This window comes from Astatotilapia calliptera, chromosome 3 (assembly GCF_900246225.1).
Source record: "Astatotilapia calliptera chromosome 3, fAstCal1.2, whole genome shotgun sequence".
In the NCBI taxonomy this organism is placed as follows: domain Eukaryota; kingdom Metazoa; phylum Chordata; class Actinopteri; order Cichliformes; family Cichlidae; genus Astatotilapia; species Astatotilapia calliptera.
In genome coordinates, this window is record NC_039304.1 from 33932967 (window position 1) to 33950375 (window position 17409).

The 17409-nt window shown below is 41.2% G+C and overlaps 3 protein-coding genes across 10 annotated transcripts in view; 2 read left to right on the forward strand and 1 right to left on the reverse strand.

Annotated features, from left to right (window-relative positions):
* The first annotated feature begins 328 nt into the window (after nt 1-328).
* On the forward strand, nt 329-11019 carry smarcd2 (SWI/SNF related BAF chromatin remodeling complex subunit D2). Its single transcript, XM_026163041.1, has 13 exons — nt 329-937; nt 3331-3530; nt 5731-5773; nt 5858-5980; nt 6579-6698; nt 7382-7477; nt 7903-8004; nt 8103-8264; nt 8487-8584; nt 8800-8935; nt 9038-9160; nt 9710-9811; nt 10016-11019. Exons 1-13 carry the CDS (start codon nt 785-787, stop codon nt 10067-10069), a joined length of 1512 nt encoding a protein of 503 aa, XP_026018826.1. The 5' UTR covers nt 329-784; the 3' UTR covers nt 10070-11019.
* Nucleotides 11020-12118: 1099 nt separating this feature from the next.
* psmc5 (proteasome 26S subunit, ATPase 5) lies at nt 12119-16688 on the forward strand. Of its 4 annotated transcripts, none has more exons than XM_026163049.1 (12): nt 12119-12207; nt 14056-14127; nt 14211-14280; nt 14371-14468; nt 14555-14611; nt 14765-14995; nt 15228-15354; nt 15448-15638; nt 15983-16081; nt 16159-16269; nt 16356-16442; nt 16520-16688. In XM_026163049.1, exons 1-12 carry the CDS (start codon nt 12184-12186, stop codon nt 16571-16573), a joined length of 1221 nt encoding a protein of 406 aa, XP_026018834.1. In that variant the 5' UTR covers nt 12119-12183; the 3' UTR covers nt 16574-16688. The 4 variants fall into 4 exon arrangements, with proteins under 4 accessions (XP_026018834.1, XP_026018832.1, XP_026018835.1 ...); XM_026163047.1 differs by having other exon boundaries at nt 12120-12207; nt 14053-14127; XM_026163050.1 differs by lacking the exon at nt 12119-12207 and adding an exon at nt 12220-12439 and having other exon boundaries at nt 14053-14127.
* Nucleotides 16687-17409, reverse strand: part of LOC113019373 (MAGUK p55 subfamily member 3-like) — a 28180-nt gene continuing 27457 nt past the window's right edge. For all 5 annotated transcript variants that reach the window (XM_026163043.1, XM_026163042.1, XM_026163044.1 and 2 more), the window contains one exon: nt 16687-17364. In XM_026163043.1, the coding sequence (XP_026018828.1) occupies nt 17185-17364 (180 nt within the window). In that variant the 3' untranslated portion in view covers nt 16687-17184. The remainder of the gene's footprint in view (nt 17365-17409) is intronic.

The window sequence follows — 17409 nt, forward strand, 5'->3', positions numbered from 1 at the left end:
GGCGGCATAAGACTTCTAGATTCAGCACATTACTGTTTACCAAAAATGAGTGTTCAGGAGGCAGAGTATTACTCCAGGTTATAGTTTGGCACTACTGAGAAAAGTCTCGAGCTTCTGATCAAGAAACAAAATTACACTATTACAAAACCAAGCGCAAGTTTCTGTAAGTCACATTTGAAATCAAGCATTGAAAATAAAACATAATTGAAAATATATACTTTTACAAAATACAAAAGAAATAAAGACTTCGGACTAGCATGTGTTTAAAGGTGTTCGAAAAGAAAAAAATTGAGATTATTGCGCGCTGAAATTTGGAACTTCATAATTTCCGATGTTTGTGAACGCAGCATGTAGTTGAGAGTACTTGGTTTTGCTTTAGAGTGCAGACAAGCTATCTGCTCAAGATACTCAGTTTGTTTTTAGTACGACGTTATCATGTTTTTCATTCGCCTCACGGTGTAATAGCTGTTAGTTATCGTTTATGTGGCGTCGTTCAGTCGTAAAGGCGCGAGTGGGAGATCACAACAGCTCCCACTTGGTGTGTTCACAAAACGAGCAGTCACTAGGTAGAAGCAAATCCCGGAACTTGAAACGGTAGGAAGTGAGCTAACGTTAGCTAGCTTTTTGTTGACAGTGTGCTTGCTGTCAAACCAGAAACCGACCTAAGCAGAAGTACCCGGAGTTAGTTAGCTACCTACTTGGAGACTTCAGCCTGCCGCACTTTTATTTGGGCCGAATTTGGTTTGAAGTTCCCGTCACTTTTAACCACTTGTGGCTCTAGAAGATGGCATCGAGGGGAAGCTTCACGGGTCCTCCGATGAATCCGAGTATGAGCCCCATGAACGTTGGGCTTGCCGCGGGCATGAGGATGCAAGGAATGCCCCAGCCTCCGGGGGGATATCCCAGAAGCATGAGCAGCGTTCCCCAATACCCCCAGGTTGGTTCTGCTTGATTTCTCCGTGTCGAATAAAGAAACTGAGTGAAAGGTGAGGGTGACGGTATTTGTCCGATCACCCCCATGTCTGTTTAAGCTTTTCGTTACTTTTTTTTAAATTCGTGTTTAAATAAAAGTAGCTAATTGAAATAGTCGCCAGAGAGACATGGAAATAAAAACAAACAAACATAAAGCTCATTATATATCACCGCGTGGACACTACTTCCGCCTTCGAAGTGGGTGTAATTATTTATTAATTACCGCATTAATTAAGTGTAACCTTTTTTTTTTTCTTTTATGGCATTTAAAGTGGTTCACAAAAGTAGTGGGACGTGGGACGTCAATTCAAATTGATATCGTTTAGCGTTTTGTGCGCGTGTGAAAAAGAAAATCACGTGGTTGCCCGCTTCGCCTCCTGTCAGTTAGCGTGAAAGCAAAAGTTTATCAGCACCATCTGCCCAGAGGCAAGCCTGCATATATCGTGCCAGTATTGTCACCATCTGCAGCTTCCCCTGTAGTTAACAGACACCATCGCAGTTCCCCCCGTTTTGACAGTTGGAGCCATTTGGGTTTAGACTTTGTTTTTATGTTTACAAACTGGACAAAGTGTGAGAATTCTCACAATTTGTTGATACATTATTTACAGTACTGATGTGTTACATATAAAGACCTAATTAAAAAGAAAAAAAATCTAGTCAGTAACAGGTCTTAAAATAAGTACACCCTCAGATGTGTAACAAAATACGCCATATTACACTGTGTTATTATTTATATAAAAAAAAACCTGAGCCGAAATGCAGAAGCAGTGTGTGAAAAACTAAGCACGCCTCAAGATTCAGGAGCTTGTTCAACTGCTTTTAGCAGCAACAGTGTGAAGTAATCATTTTCTGTATGACTTTATCAGCCCTTCACATCAGGAGGAATTTTGGTGCACTCTTTTTTACAACATTGCTTCAGTTCATCGGCATTTGCAGGCATTTGTTTATGCTCAGCTCTCTTAAGATCCTGCCAAAGCATTTTACGCGTTGAGGAGTTTGTGTGATTACACCGCGTTGATTCTTGTCTTCTTCAGCTATTTTGTTGTGGATTTGTTTGTGTGCTTGTGATCATTGCACTCAAGCTTTAGCTGTCAAGTATATGGCCTTGCATTTGACTTCATCACCGTGCTTGACAGCTGGTATGAGGTGTTTGTGCTGTTATGCTGTGTTTAGTTTTCACAAAATGTAGTGCTGAGCATTATGGCCAAATATCCCCAGTTTGGTCTCACTTGTCCAAAGAACATTGCGCCAGAGGTTTTGTGGTTTGTTCAAATGTGAGAGCCTTTCTTCTGGAAGCCGTTCCAAACAAGCTGTACTTGTTTATTTTTTTCCTAATTGTGCTGCCATGAACTTTAACATTTAGCATGCTAACTGAGGCCTGAGAAGTAGCTCTTGCAATGCTTGAACTTGGAGTGAATTTGCTGGGACGTTCACTCCTGGGAAGATTGGCAACTGTCATGAATGCTTTCCATTTGTAGAAAATAGTTCTCACTCTAGACAGATGGATTCATATTGTTTGTAAATGACCTTATAAGGTTTTCCAGATTGATGGGCAGCAGTTGCTTCTCAAGGATTATCATTGATGTCTTTGTGTTAACACACCTGAATCCTCCAAACCAGCAAACTGTCAAAACCTCTGCTGTTACAGAAGTGTTCACACTTCCTGAAACTAATAAATTGATGAAATGCATTTGATTAGCAGCATCTGGCTTTTACTTTACTGCTTCTGCATTTCTATTTATTATTTTTGTTTAACACTAAATAAAACCACAGTGTATTATGTCATGTGTTGTATTTCATCTGAGGTTATATTTAGCAAATTATAAAGCTTACTAAGCACCTGATTTCTTTTCATTATATCCTGATATGTGAAACCTTAAAGTTGAAAGAGGTTGTGCTTTGTGTAGATGGAGATAAACACTGCAGTACCATAACAGTATTTATATGCACAACTTCATAATTAAACCTCAGAGCTTAAAAACATAAATGCACTGTTTCTGCAGGTGGGGTTATGTTTTTGGCATGTTTTTAACGGGGATATTATGACTCATAATATTTGTGGTACAACCAAAAGCAAACAGTGTAAGTGACAGTACTGTATGTCACTGAGCATTCTTTTTACCCACCCGATCCAAAAAGCTAGAATTTGATATAAGTTGATCATACAATATGAAATTTATTTGCAAACAGCTTCACACATCATTGGTTTTCATTATTATTATTTTAAATAGGTACTTTTTTGTATCTCTTTAATAAATCAGATCCTTGATTTCCTTTAGTCCTAGATGAAATATTAAATTTTTTGTGTAGATATGGAGAAATTGTTCTGTGAAATCAGTTTCCCTCCCTTTTCTCTAGCGCCCTGGGATGCCATCCAGCAGAGTGGGGGGCCCCATGGGGTCAATGGGGGGTCAGCTGCCTGGTCCCTCTTATGGTAGCAGTAGCATTCCCATGCGGGCAGGCATGGGACCCCCAAGCATGGACGCCTCTAGGAAACGGTTTCTTCATCATCAGCACCACCAACAGCAACAAGAGGCGCTGGGAGGCCTCAGACGAGGGTAAGAGAGGAGACGGGACAAAATGTAGGGGATGGTACTGCCAGTGTTTGGACCTCACTGCCATCTAAAATAACTAGCTATTACTCCTTCATGACTTTAAAACAATTAAATCTATTATTGATTATTCATTAAGTAAATGAAATCCAAAAATGTTTTCTTTTTTTCCTCTTATCATTAACTCTTTACCACTTGAAAGCTGCTAGTAGTGACCTGCTGAAACTCTTTTCAGAACTGCTGCTTATAGATGAAAATCACTGGGTTTGCTACACAAGTGATGGAGTGTTAGTGAGGGTGGTCTCTGCCTATGTAGCGACCCTTAGAAAAACCCAGAAACTGTTCTAATGGTTGTCAAAGCACATCTTTATTGATAAATACTGAGGTTTGTGATTACGGGTGCTGGGGAGGTCATCAGATGTCGCCTTTATAGGGGAAAGAGTTAAATCACTTGTTCAAAGAATTAAAACTGTTACCAGGTATTTTTTTCCAGTAACTTAGAAATGATATAAAATAGGTTCAGCTCTAAAGTTTTTGCCAAGCCTAATTTTAATATCAAGCAACAGCAACCATTTTTCTTTTTAGCACTTGACTGCTTGTCACATGTCCCCCTTTTTTATTGAGAAACTTTTGTGCTCATTTCCAGCTCCATATTGTTGGTCTTGTACTTTTCTAGAGTAGCTCTGGATGATTTACAGTTTAATCTTACTCATCTTATACTGTGCATACTGGCTCCATGGGTGTAGTGGTTTACACATTCCCCTTACAAGATTCCTGCTTCTATATGGGGAGGAGATGCACAAATGCACCCTCAGGGGTCACAAACTTGTGCATTCCTAGTTCCTGGCCCAACACTGGATAGATGTGAGGGCTGTGTCAGGAATGGCATCTGTGCCAAAGCAAACACGCAGATCCATCCACCCCTTAAAGAGCATCCAAAAAGTACCTCATCTTATACTTTGCTTTAGTCCTTCAGCTGGAAACTGAAAGGTCTGTATAAACACTAGTCTGTTTCTAACACCTCTCTCAAAGCCAACTTTCTGATAATTGGCTGCCCCTTGTAACAGAAGTGGCTCATAGCCAGAGCTGTGTGGCTGAGATGACTATAATAAAGGTATCTGCTCTTGCTGACATCATAGGGAGAAAAAAAGGTAAATACAGGTTTTCAAAAGCCAGGTTCAACCCCACTGCCAAGTCCAACATTAACATTCGTTTTAGGATTATTTGTGACGTAATGACTCCAGGAAAGAGTTCACTAGAATAAAGTAATTTTTGTGTGAAAATAAGAGTACTGATATGAATCTGAGTGTACAGGAAAACACGGTCACTATAGGGAGTTTTCCATTAATATTTTCTCTGACAAAATGCGTGGAGTCATCCAGCTATAAAAATGCAGTAAATCTTTTTTACTTTTTCCCCTTTTGTGGTTTATTTACATTGTCTCAACAGAACGTTTCATTCATGATTTGTTCTCCCGTCTGTTTGTAAAGTGGCTGTACTGTTAAAAGCACGGCTCAGATCACACAGACACGAGGATACCAGCGTCTCATGACTGGCCTTTGCTTTCAAAGCAGCAGACACAAGTGGGTATTTTTGACTTCAGACTGCTCCGTGACGCCACGCTCATAAATGCGGCCATCCGTAATGCTTCGTCCACAATGATTCTGTTGTGTTTTTAAGGTTAATTTCATAAAAAAAAGTCAGTATCTTAGCATAATCTCAGTCTAGGAAGATTAGTGAGTCATGGTGCCACCATCCTAAATTCTCATTTAATCACATGGAAATTAAATTCAGTCATTGCCAAGGTGAAGTGTATAATTAAGGAAACGAAATCAATTTAATGAAGTCGGTAAGTAAAAACCTGAAGCACTCTTTCAGGGGACTTGATTAACATATCGCATTGGCCAAGATTATATTATCGCACTGTGAAGTCTTCCAATTATCGGTAATCGGGTTAAATGAAAGGGATCTTTTATTTGATCCTATATCATGTGTTGGTGTGTGGCCAGTTTCTGTGAAATTGGTTGACTGAAGTCATACTTATGAGGCCGAAAGCAAAATGATGACACACACACTGGAAAACAACAGCTCAGTTTGAGATATTCTTAGAAATCCGTTCCTTCACATCGTAGAGACTGTTAAAGCGGTCATTTAATGTCTTCTTTCCAAACTGAATAATTCTCCTTGTTTTTTCTCTATGATTCAGAGCAAAAAGGCGCAAGATGGCTGACAAGGTTCTGCCACAGAGGGTAGGAAAACCTCGACCCCCTTGAATCACACTGCTGTCCCAGTTGGCTGTATTTCCTCAATCTTCACCTGCTACTGTCTTCTAGATCCGAGATCTGGTCCCGGAGTCCCAGGCCTACATGGACCTCCTGGCCTTTGAGAGGAAGCTGGACCAGACCATCGCTCGAAAGCGTATGGAGATTCAGGAAGCCATCAAAAAGCCCATTATGGTATGTGTCCTTGATCCATTGTCATGCAGTTAAAAGTATACCATGAGAAGATTATTTTTAGGCTTTGTCCACTGAAACAAATGAGAAGTCAGTAAAACATGATCTCAGCTGTAATCCGAGTTCCTGCGGAGCACAGTGTAAGCAGTTTCCACAGAACAGCAGGACAGTTGGTTCCCACACTGAAATCCGACCTTTGTGTTTTCTTGCTACAATTTTAACTGTTAGCGTTAACCTTAGTGGCAGAAACACTCGGTCTGCTGAGATGTGTCACAACAAAAACAACTCTAGCAGCAGGAAAATCTGCATTAGCAGTAAATTAATCCAACTGTGACACGGCCACAGAGAAGAGCAAACGGTGTGACTGGTGTGAAGTTAAAACGGTCACAACTTTTTCCTGTGAATCCCTCGTTAGGTTGCAGTGTTTTCCGGTCTTAATAATGTGAACTTATACATAAGGATGAAGTTATTGTAAACACCCTTAATAGCCTGAAATGAAGCGTTTGTCTTTGTTGGAGAGTGAATTTGGCAAGTGAGCTTGAGAGGCTCAATTGTTGCCAGAATTCCTGATACATCTGCTTGTCCCTCTGAAATTACACAGCAAAAGCGCAAGCTCAGGATCTACATTTCCAACACGTACACTCCCAGCAAACCCGAGGGTGAGGAGGCGGAGAAGGTGTCCTCCTGGGAGCTGAGAGTCGAGGGCAAACTCCTGGAGGAAGTAAGTTTAAAAAAAAAAAAAACACATTCGAGTGTTCTCGCTATTGTCCCGGTGTGGTCTGACTGCAAGTATTTCAGTCTCTCTCATTGTGTTTCTTCAAACTTGAGTTGGCCAGTGTTCTTGGCTCAGACTACGCAGCCAGATGTGTGTTTACAGCTTTTCTCATTCCACCCCACAACTGCTGACACACACACACACTCAGGATCTCATTTGAAATACGGAATTGAAACCACTGGCCGTTGCATACCATGAGCTGACTAGCCTCCCTTCCCGACATCAATTCTAGCTCGACTCATTGTGTCATCTGGGGCCACATGAAGGAGAAGGAGGTCTTTTTTTTCTTTTTTTTCTTTTTTTTTTGTCTGTTAAAATGTCTCCTCAGTCTCATGGGTTTAGGCATGTGGAGGAGTATTGCATGGAGCAACAGAAAAAGGGATGTGAGGGAAAGGAGTGAAGGGGTCGTGTTGAGCAAACAGACTCTGACAGGGCTGGGGAGCGGGCAGACAAGGGGGGGGGGGTGAAGACAGCTTTTTCTAGTCTACAGTTTTGCGCTTCACCACCACCCCCAATGCGGTCAGAGCTAAACAATGCAGCTGCACACTGACACAGCACAATAAGAATACACTGCTTTCTTGCTGCTCCGTCCTTCTGACACTTTTGTTTCGTGCTTTCTGTCTTCCCAGGCTGGCAAGCAGAAGAGGAAGTTTTCATCTTTCTTCAAAAGCCTGGTGATTGAGCTTGATAAGGAGCTCTACGGGCCTGATAACCACTTAGTAGAGGTATGACATAAACCTTGGTTGCAGTTCCATTCAGAACATCGTAGGCACAATGACACCAGAAGTTCAGAGAGTGATAATAGTTCGCCAGCACCGACCTTGTTTAGCTGTGGTCAAGAAGCTGAGCTCAGATTGAAACACTAGAAGTTTGGAGCCAATCCTTCTTTCTTTTTTTTGACTGTAGGCGGGCTTATTGTGTGTGAACTCATCCCACACATAAACCAGATTCTCTCTTCTTCTTTTTTTTTTAAACTGAAAAATTGTGGTTAACAGTGGTGAAAATGAGAATTTCCAGTCTTAGGGATCTGCCGATGGAACGGTTTATTTAACCTGGCACTGAGTCATTATTGTTGTAAAGTAGTTTTGTAAATTTCATGTTAATAAAATCTGCTTATCTGCTTTAAAAAAATCACGTCTTCATCTTCCAGTGGCACAGAATGCCCACCACTCAGGAGACGGATGGTTTCCAGGTCAAAAGGCCAGGAGACGTGAATGTTAAATGCACCCTTCTGCTCATGCTCGACCACCAGGTGCCACTTACTTTCTCAACCGTCACTAAATTTTTTCCTGATGATATTTCTTTTTTTCCACCAACATTTGCTTTGTCCCGATGCTTTTCTTTGATCAGCCCCCTCAGTACAAACTGGATCCACGGTTGGCTCGCCTTCTGGGTGTACACACACAGACACGAGCCAGCATCATGCAAGCGCTCTGGCTTTACATCAAGAACAACAAGCTGCAGGACAGTCATGAGAAAGAGTACATCAACTGCAACCGCTATTTCAGACAGGTAATGGCAAATGGCTAGAAATGGCTCGTGGCGCTTTGATATTTTGGCACTGAAACATCATTTTGCATGTATTTAATTTCACAGCTAAATGATTTGCATTCAAGCAATTATGATTTTTGTGAGGTGTTGTTTTGTAGCCCTTTGCAAGACCTCAAATAGGAAAAAAAGTTTTTCCCCTTATGTTGTCTAACTTGCCCTGTTCTTTAACTAAATCCTGTCCAGATCTTCGGCTGTCCACGCATGAGGTTCTCTGAGATTCCCATGAAACTGGCGGGCCTGCTGCAGCACCCTGACCCCATTATTATCAATCACGTCATTAGGTAGGGGAGCCTGGATCATGTTACCTCTTTCTGTCTGAAAAAAGAGCTACATCAGCCTTTCAGTGAATATTAGAAAGCCCTGTGTGTGAGGCTCATACTGAACGATAGTTTCCTTAGCTTTATGCTTTGGCCTGTTATTTCTTAGTGTGCTTACACAAGTGTGCTGTCAGCATCACTCCTTCTCTCCAAACTGTCATTGTGTCTCCCCCGAGCAGCGTGGATCCCAACGATCAGAAGAAGACCGCATGCTATGACATTGACGTGGAAGTGGACGACCCACTTAAGGGTCAAATGAACAGCTTCCTGTCTTCTACAACCAACCAGCAAGAAATCGCTGCCCTCGAGATGAAGGTAAGGCTTCATCTGCACTTCACCAGAGTCGTGGAGGGGGAAAGAAATTGCATACTCCATTTAATTCTGAAAATGTGCTGCTGGTGTTTGTATTCGCTACAGATTCATGAAACCATTGAGTACATTAACCAGCTGAAGACCGAAAGAGATTTCATGCTGAGCTTCAGCAATAATCCACAGGAGTTCATCAAGGATTGGCTGAAGTCTCAGTCCAGGGATCTGAAGGTAGACGCTATGCCCCAGCTTCTAAAATGCTCATACGTGCTTGTCTACACAACAGCAAAACATGTTATAGTTTAGTAACACGATATTTGTATCATCTTCACTCACTTTGAGCTTTTCTCATATTTGTACAGTTGCCTGCAAAGCTTTCCCTGTATTTAATTTAAAAAAGCTGCAGTTATTTTGTGAGCAGTGGTAGTATGTTTCCAGCTTTCATAGACAATTAACTGCTGGGCACACAAAGGCACCATTGGTTCACAGGACTGTGTCCAAACATAGCATTGGTATTCAGTTGAAAGAAAAACACCAGTTAGCTGTTTGTGCTGCATTCCTCATCTGGAGAGACGTTAGCACCTGGATTAAGATGTAGGCCTTTAGGAACCAGACTCAGTGAATCATTGATCCATCAGACTCTCAGTACTACTACAGTCACTTGGCAGTGCATGAATCAGTCTTTACAGTACCGTCTTAGCATGTGGGAATAGAAACCCCTTTTCTTTAATCATTCAATTTTGGTTCCCTGTGTTCAGTGATGCATTTCTGTTCTTTCAGTTGATGACAGATGTGACTGGAAACCCAGAAGAGGAGAGGAGGACCGAGTTCTACCATGAGCCCTGGGTGCCAGAGGCAGTGGGCAGATATGTTTACTCCAAAGTAAGTAGACAGTGAATAATACACTTTTTAGTGCTAACTAGTGTTAGCTTATACATGTCAAGATGTGGTAAGTCAAAACATTACAACAAAATAAAATTAGAAAGATAACTCAAAATTTCAAAACCAATGTGTGGTGTCACAGCGTCCATTTTTTCTATACAGTTTGTGGTTTTGCCATTGAGTCTAACCTCTTCTTTGCTATAGGTGCAGCAGAGAAGGCAAGAGCTGGAGCAGGTGTTGGGTATCCGACTCACCTAAGTACAATTCTAAAGGAGGCACAGCCACCTTAGGTTTACTCATGAGTTGTTAATGTTCCACTCAGCTGAAACTGGAAAGAATTCTTTCACCTTCAAATGTTCAGAAAGCCATCGTCACTGACGCAAAGTTCGGGGACCAAAGTGATGCTTATATGACCTTTAATAATATCTTTGCCTTGTAGTATCTGATATATTGAGCCTGTTTAAATAACCTTTATCCTTTTTTATTTTTGTAATATGTTTTGTCTCTGGTACAAAATGCTGTTTAAGCACTGGTGCTGTTTGGGTGTTTTCACTGTCACTTTGAGTGCTGTTTTGAAAGAGGTATGTGTTTACCCTTACATTGAAAAGCCATAATTTTTAGATAAGAGTAATGCCTGATCTTCCTGGAGGCATGGTAGAAGTAAGCATTTCATTCCAGTGTGTATAATACGTTTAATGCTTTTGCAGCATTTTTGAAAGTTGAAATGAAACATTCTGATTTTGTGAATGTTTACATGCCGTTTTTATTTGTTAGTGGGGTGATTCGAGGGGAAGAGGAGCTGAGGCTCTTTAGATTGGATGGATCCATACCTTCAAAGAAAGTTAACTGCTATTAATAATTTGATAGGAATGTAACTGCAGTATGTCAGCTAAAAAAGGAAAAAAAAAGCGCCAAAATATTGTGTACAGTTTATAGTTTCATGAGTTAAAGCTTTGCTGTTTTGTTGACTTTTTGTACATCAGTCTTAAAGTTCTTGAAACATTCCTTTTTGACAGATATCATTGTGCCAAAATGTCTTTGGTGAAGAAGGCACATAAAATTTAAGATGAGGTAAAAACGTTGTGTACAAATGTTATTTTTGTACAGCTTATCTTTGTTAAATGTTTGCATGTTGTGTATCAATCAAAAGCCTTTATCTTTTATACATTTGGAGTATTTTTTACAATAAATATACTTACAAATGTTCACGTACTGTGTGTTCTTTAACAACATTCAGCCTGTTACAGAGGGGTAAGAATTTATATAGAATATTGTCCGTTGTAATAATGTCGTCTACCGCACACCCTCGATTGCATGCTTAGAGAGCTGCAGATATGCCGTGAGGTGCATGTTGGGGCTGGTTGCAAAGCTTAGGTGCCTCTGAGAGCAGCCGTTTCAACAGGTATGTCTGGTCTTACTCAAACAGCTTCTGTTTACCACTCCTCAAATAACAGCCAACCCTAAAACACCCTTCACTAACAGAGCTCTGTCTCGGCCTGTATTGTGACACTGGTTCAAAGAAAAGGCCAGACTAACGTTTAAAACTGAATTAGATTCTTTGATCGTTTTTGCATGTGTTTACTGACTTAATTATGCTTTGAATATGGTCTCTTATTTTCAATTTAATTACATTTTATTTATCTAGCACCAAATCACAACAAGGGCCAGCTGAAGGTGCTTTATATCGTAAGGTGGACCCAATATTAACAGACACAATTCCTTAGTATTCCAAGAATTCATATTGGTTACATAGAAATTATTTTTAAAGTTAAAGAGAATATTGGATTTTTTTTTCTCCACCCTCTCCACCCACTACACCCTGCCTGCACCGTCTCTTTCACCTCTCCTATGCAGTTTGCTTTGGATGTTTGATCCCAGGCATTTAAATGCCTGTACCTTCACTACCTCACATCTTTACTGTCACACTAGCCTGCCCTTTATTCACAGACGTATTCTTCGCCTCGCTTCTACCATCTTCATTCCTTTCCTCCCCAGTCTTCTACCTCCTCCCTGCTCTCACTATAGATTACACCGTCATCTGTGAACATGATAGTCCATGGATTCGCCTGAGTGAACTCATCTGTTAATCTTTCCATCACCACTGCAAACATTAAGGGTCTCAGAGCAGATTCCTGATGTAATCCCACCCCCACCTTGAACCCATCTGCCACTCCTACTGCGCACCTCACCACCGTCTCGCTGTCCTCACACGTCCTGGAATTATTTTTTTAAAGGTGTCGTTTTTTAAAATGGACTGTAGGTGGCGGTGTCTGCATTTGTATATATTATACATCAAAGAAATACCACGAAGACGCTGTACCGGAAATAGCGCCTGGTCTGCAGTGGCTTTAACCGGATGTAGAAATTTCAAGATGGAGGTGGACGGAATTGATCATGTAGGTGTATTTTTTTTTCCTGCCGCTTTGTTGCTTTTATGACTGCCATGCGAAGGAAACGTTTCTGTTTTGCTGTGGGTCTAATAGATTATTCAAAATCGGTTGTTTGAGGGAAGGATGCGGGACTTCAGTGTAAAAACGGAAACGTCACTTCATTGAAAGCAGCGATTGTGCCGGTTTGCTGTCTCATTGTAGCTAACCCAGCTAGCTTCTCACGATGACTGGCAGCGAGGTGCGGACAGTTTATTCTATTCTTAGCTTTTTTGACCACACAGGGGTGCTTATTTCAGCATATTATGAGAGAGATATATCTGAGTTTATTATATGGGAAACGCCAAGCGTTACTTTATTAATATACGTGCACGTCTGTACGTAAGCTAACTGATGTTAGTTTGCTAATGAACTGTAATTGTTGGGAGAAAGTTAGCATCACACACTTTAACGCTTATTGTTACATAGGTTGTTTTTTTTTGTTTGTGTTTTTAATTCCTTGCCTAAAAGATATTTCCTGTGTTGGTGCTACAGGTTAGGCCTAATGGCTAATGTAAACAGTGGTCAATTTCAACCAGTTCAGTCCACCAATTTAATCAATGAAAATTGGACAAATGTGCATTTCTATTCTTCTTCTATAATATTAGATAATGGCAAGCTCGACATACACTATTTACTGATAAATGTTGTGTACTTTGCATTGTCCAACATAAGATCCTCTCATCGGGCATGTACGTTGGACTTTTCGGGACCACAAAAAGCTAATGTAGATGATTTATATGCTGCTGGGTTCATCTAAAATAATGTTCGCGGGAAAGTTTTTACAGTTCTTCAGTATTTTTACAGCATAAGTCTGTAGGCTGCTATATAATTGGTATCTTAATCTTTAATTTTAAATGTAGTGGCATAAATGCTATAGTAAGAAAAAGAGACGTAGTTTGCATCCTTCAGGAGATATCTGCCTAACTAAAACTGTATGCATAGAGGCTGCTTCATATTGAGGGTATACAGAGTACACAGTGACGTCTCTGCATTGCGTTTTGGCTGGAGCCTATTCCAGCTGTCATAGGGCCAGTGGCAGGGTACATCATGGACATGTCGCCAGTCTTTTGCAGGGCTAATTCATATATACAACTATTCGTGCTCACATTCACACCGTCACCAATTAATCTTACACCACCTTGGACTGGATTCAAACCCAGAACCTTCCTGCTGTGATACAGCAGTGTTAACCACCATACCACACTTGATGGACGACTTTTAAGTTGGAAATGGGGACTAAAGGAAAAGCACTTCTCATCAGTGAGAATTCATTTGACCCAGTTTGCTGTTTTTTTTGCTATCAAAATCATCATCACTAACACAAATTGGCAGGCAGCATAGCAATCAACTGGCCAACATACTTTCTTATCTTAAAACAAGAATGAAACAAAATTGATGGCTTATGAACGCAGTCATTGATTAATGCATATTTAACCTCCTAAGACCCGAACTCTTCCACAGCATGCATTTTTAATTTCTTTTTGATATTTGGGCTGATTGGGACCCGATGGATGTAAAAATAAAGAATTACCAGAATTTTTTTTTTTTTTACCTAATTTTTGTTTCTAAGAAAAATGAGAGCCACATATGAGGATATTCCTTTAAAATTTCAATAGAACAGTAGCAGTATTATGTCCTCGTAAGTGGATATCAGGCCCTTGTGGAGCAAAATTGACTATTTTGGTCTAAATAACCCAAAATGTGATGTCCACATATGTGGATGCCAGGTCCTAGGAGATTAAATATGCCATATTTAAATGTTCAAGAGCTCACTGTGAAGAAGTTGCACCATGTTGCAATGTGTTTCTTTAGCAGATGGAGATGGGGGAGAGTAAAGGTGGATCAGGTCTGCGGCAGTACTACTTATCTAAGATAGAAGAGTTGCAGGTGAGGAAATGAAAAATAATTTTTGTTTTTGTTGCTTTTTAACGCATGCCTGACCTGCTTTTTTTTTTTTTTTTACTTCATAGTTGACTGTGAACGAGAAGAGTCAGAATCTCAGACGTCTGCAGGCACAGAGAAATGAGCTCAATGCCAAAGGTATGGTGCTTTATCTTCCTGCCACATTACATGGAATTGTGTCATTCTGATGTACACAGTCAGACATTTCCTTTGTTACTTTGGTCTCAGTGCGTCTCCTTCGTGAGGAGCTGCAGCTACTACAGGAACAGGGATCCTATGTGGGAGAGGTGGTGAGGGTCATGGACAAAAAGAAAGTGCTAGTTAAGGTATGCTGTGTACATTCACCATGCAGCATCCTTCTTTTTGAATCAGTCGTGGATAGTTTAAATTTATGTCTGTTCATCATTTTCAGGTGCATCCAGAGGGAAAGTTTGTGGTGGATGTGGACAAAAACATTGACATCAATGATGTGAGTATTATAAAAGCTGAGTCCATTTGTAATATTTACTGTAAAGTATGATGGAGCTAAACGAGAAAAAAATGCATTTTACTCATTAAAATAAGTACGAGGAATCAGGAAACCTAAACTGTTCTGTTATTATTTCTGTCAAATTGCCACTAGGTGACTCCAAACTGTCGTGTAGCTCTGCGTAATGACAGCTACACCTTGCACAAGATCCTTCCTAACAAGGTGGACCCTCTGGTGTCCCTCATGATGGTGGAGAAGGTGCCGGACTCCACCTATGAAATGATCGGCGGCCTGGATAAGCAGATCAAGGAGATCAAAGAAGTGATTGAGCTGCCCGTCAAACACCCTGAGCTGTTCGAGGCTTTAGGCATTGCCCAGCCCAAGGTGGGTATTTGACAAGAGAGCCGATGGTACGAATTTCAGAAGTTTCTCTTAGGGTTTTATATTTATATCTTTGACACATTTTCTCGTCTTGTTGCCTGCCCATCATTCATTTCAGTCCTAAAACATGAAAAGCAAAGAGAGGGGGGAAAAAGATAATTTGATTAAATTGGTTAACTAAAGCTACACTTGTTGCATCTGTGTAGGTGGTTCAGATTTTCCTTTGTGCTTGCAGGGTGTGCTGCTCTATGGCCCCCCAGGTACAGGGAAGACCCTCCTTGCCAGAGCTGTGGCCCATCACACTGACTGCACCTTCATCAGGGTGTCTGGATCAGAGCTGGTCCAGAAATTTATCGGAGAGGGTGCGTGCCTTTTCTTTCCTGTACACTGGGATCGAATTGATCCCCATGTTTTTAATAACTGGTTTTGGTTGATCTCTCCCTGGCTTTCCGCAGGTGCCCGTATGGTGCGAGAACTCTTTGTCATGGCAAGAGAGCATGCTCCGTCCATCATCTTCATGGATGAGATAGACTCCATCGGCTCATCTCGGCTGGAGGGAGGCTCAGGCGGGGACAGTGAGGTGCAGAGGACGATGCTGGAGCTGCTCAATCAGCTGGATGGCTTCGAGGCAACCAAGAACATCAAGGTACTGCAGAGGATCACTGTGTAGTCTCATATCCTTACTATGAACACTGAGGTGTAGTGTTATGTGCACAGGACAGCCTCTTAATACATGCGTCACTGATGACATTTCGGCTTGCTGTATAGGTTCTTTATTCATAAATGACATTTTGTGGTACAACTGGTATTTATTTATATACCAGCATCACCTAAAGTTGCTGATGACTACAGAAGACCTTTATAATATTTTGAAACAAGTAATGCTGCATTTGTTAAATAAATGCTCATGAGTGCCAAACATGGGAGTTAAAGTATTAAATAACCCCAATTATTCAAATATACTTAATAGTATGTCGTCCATCTCTGCAGGTCATCATGGCCACTAACCGTATTGACATCTTGGACTCAGCTCTGCTCCGGCCAGGCAGGATTGACAGGAAGATCGAGTTTCCGCCTCCCAATGAAGAGGTAGTTAATCGTTTAGCGTGTTTACTCAAACATGCTGAGTTTTTTGTATCTAAGCACACTTAATTATGCGCCCACAGGCCCGTCTGGATATCCTGAAGATCCACTCCAGGAAGATGAATCTGACTCGCGGCATTAACCTGAGGAAGATTGCAGAGTTGATGCCCGGAGCTTCTGGTGCTGAGGTTAAGGTAAGAATTAACCTGCTAAATGGAAGCTGCGTTAGATGAGGAACTACATCATTAAATTTCCCCTACTGCATTTGTGTATTATATAGGGCGTCTGCACAGAGGCAGGGATGTATGCTCTGAGAGAACGGAGAGTGCACGTCACTCAGGAGGACTTTGAGATGGCGGTGGCAAAGGTCAGTATAACCTAAAGCTAATTTTTGAATGCAGTGTTCACGTCTTGCACTATACTAACGCAGTTTTACTTTATCAGGTCATGCAGAAAGACAGTGAGAAGAACATGTCCATCAAGAAGCTTTGGAAGTAAAAGGCCTTGTGTATTCTAGCACACAATGCAACCACATATGTATATTTCCCTTTTGTTTATGGTTTATAATTGTTTCATGAGTGTGATCAGTCAGTAAAATAGTTTCCCCAATAAACAGAGTTGGTCTTGTTTTATTTCTCAAGCAAATGTAGACAAATTCAACCCACTTCACTAAACTCAAACTTTTGTCAAAGCAAAATCAGTCATATGGTCTTCAGATTTCTGCTTTACAGTTAACATATTCAATATGGCACTTCACATTATAGCTGCTGTTATAATAGGGGGCTTACATAGCTGACCACACTGAGTGCAGATGTTTTTGACAATAAGTTGCTGTAGGAACTTTGTCCTGCATGCTTGTACTACATACCTTTCTCATATAAAGCCACTGCACTATCAGGATATACGGTATGTACACCAGCACTGACTACTGTGGTCATTCTATGCTGACCACTCTGCAACAGGCCTGTTGGATGTTCTTTTACAGTGACTCACATACTCATTTGTGGAATGGTTACACGGCAGTAAAACACTGGATCAGTCCAAATGCTCAGCACCTTCAGAGGCATGCCACAGTTCTGTCCTCTTTTTCTATTTGGAAGGTCAGCTGGCTAGCGCCTCACCCAGGACGCAGGCACCCACTGTGGCTCCATCTGTACTTTTTCCAATACAACCTGGAGCTCTGCTAAGGCACTAGCTGGATCTTCCTTTACCAACACGTAGTCGACCCAGTGGCCGTAGCATTCGTCCATTTGCTCTGCCGACTGCTTCATTTCCTGCAAGTCATCGTCCTGAGAGGAAGAGAGACAAGTGTTTAGCTGCTAATACACTCTGCT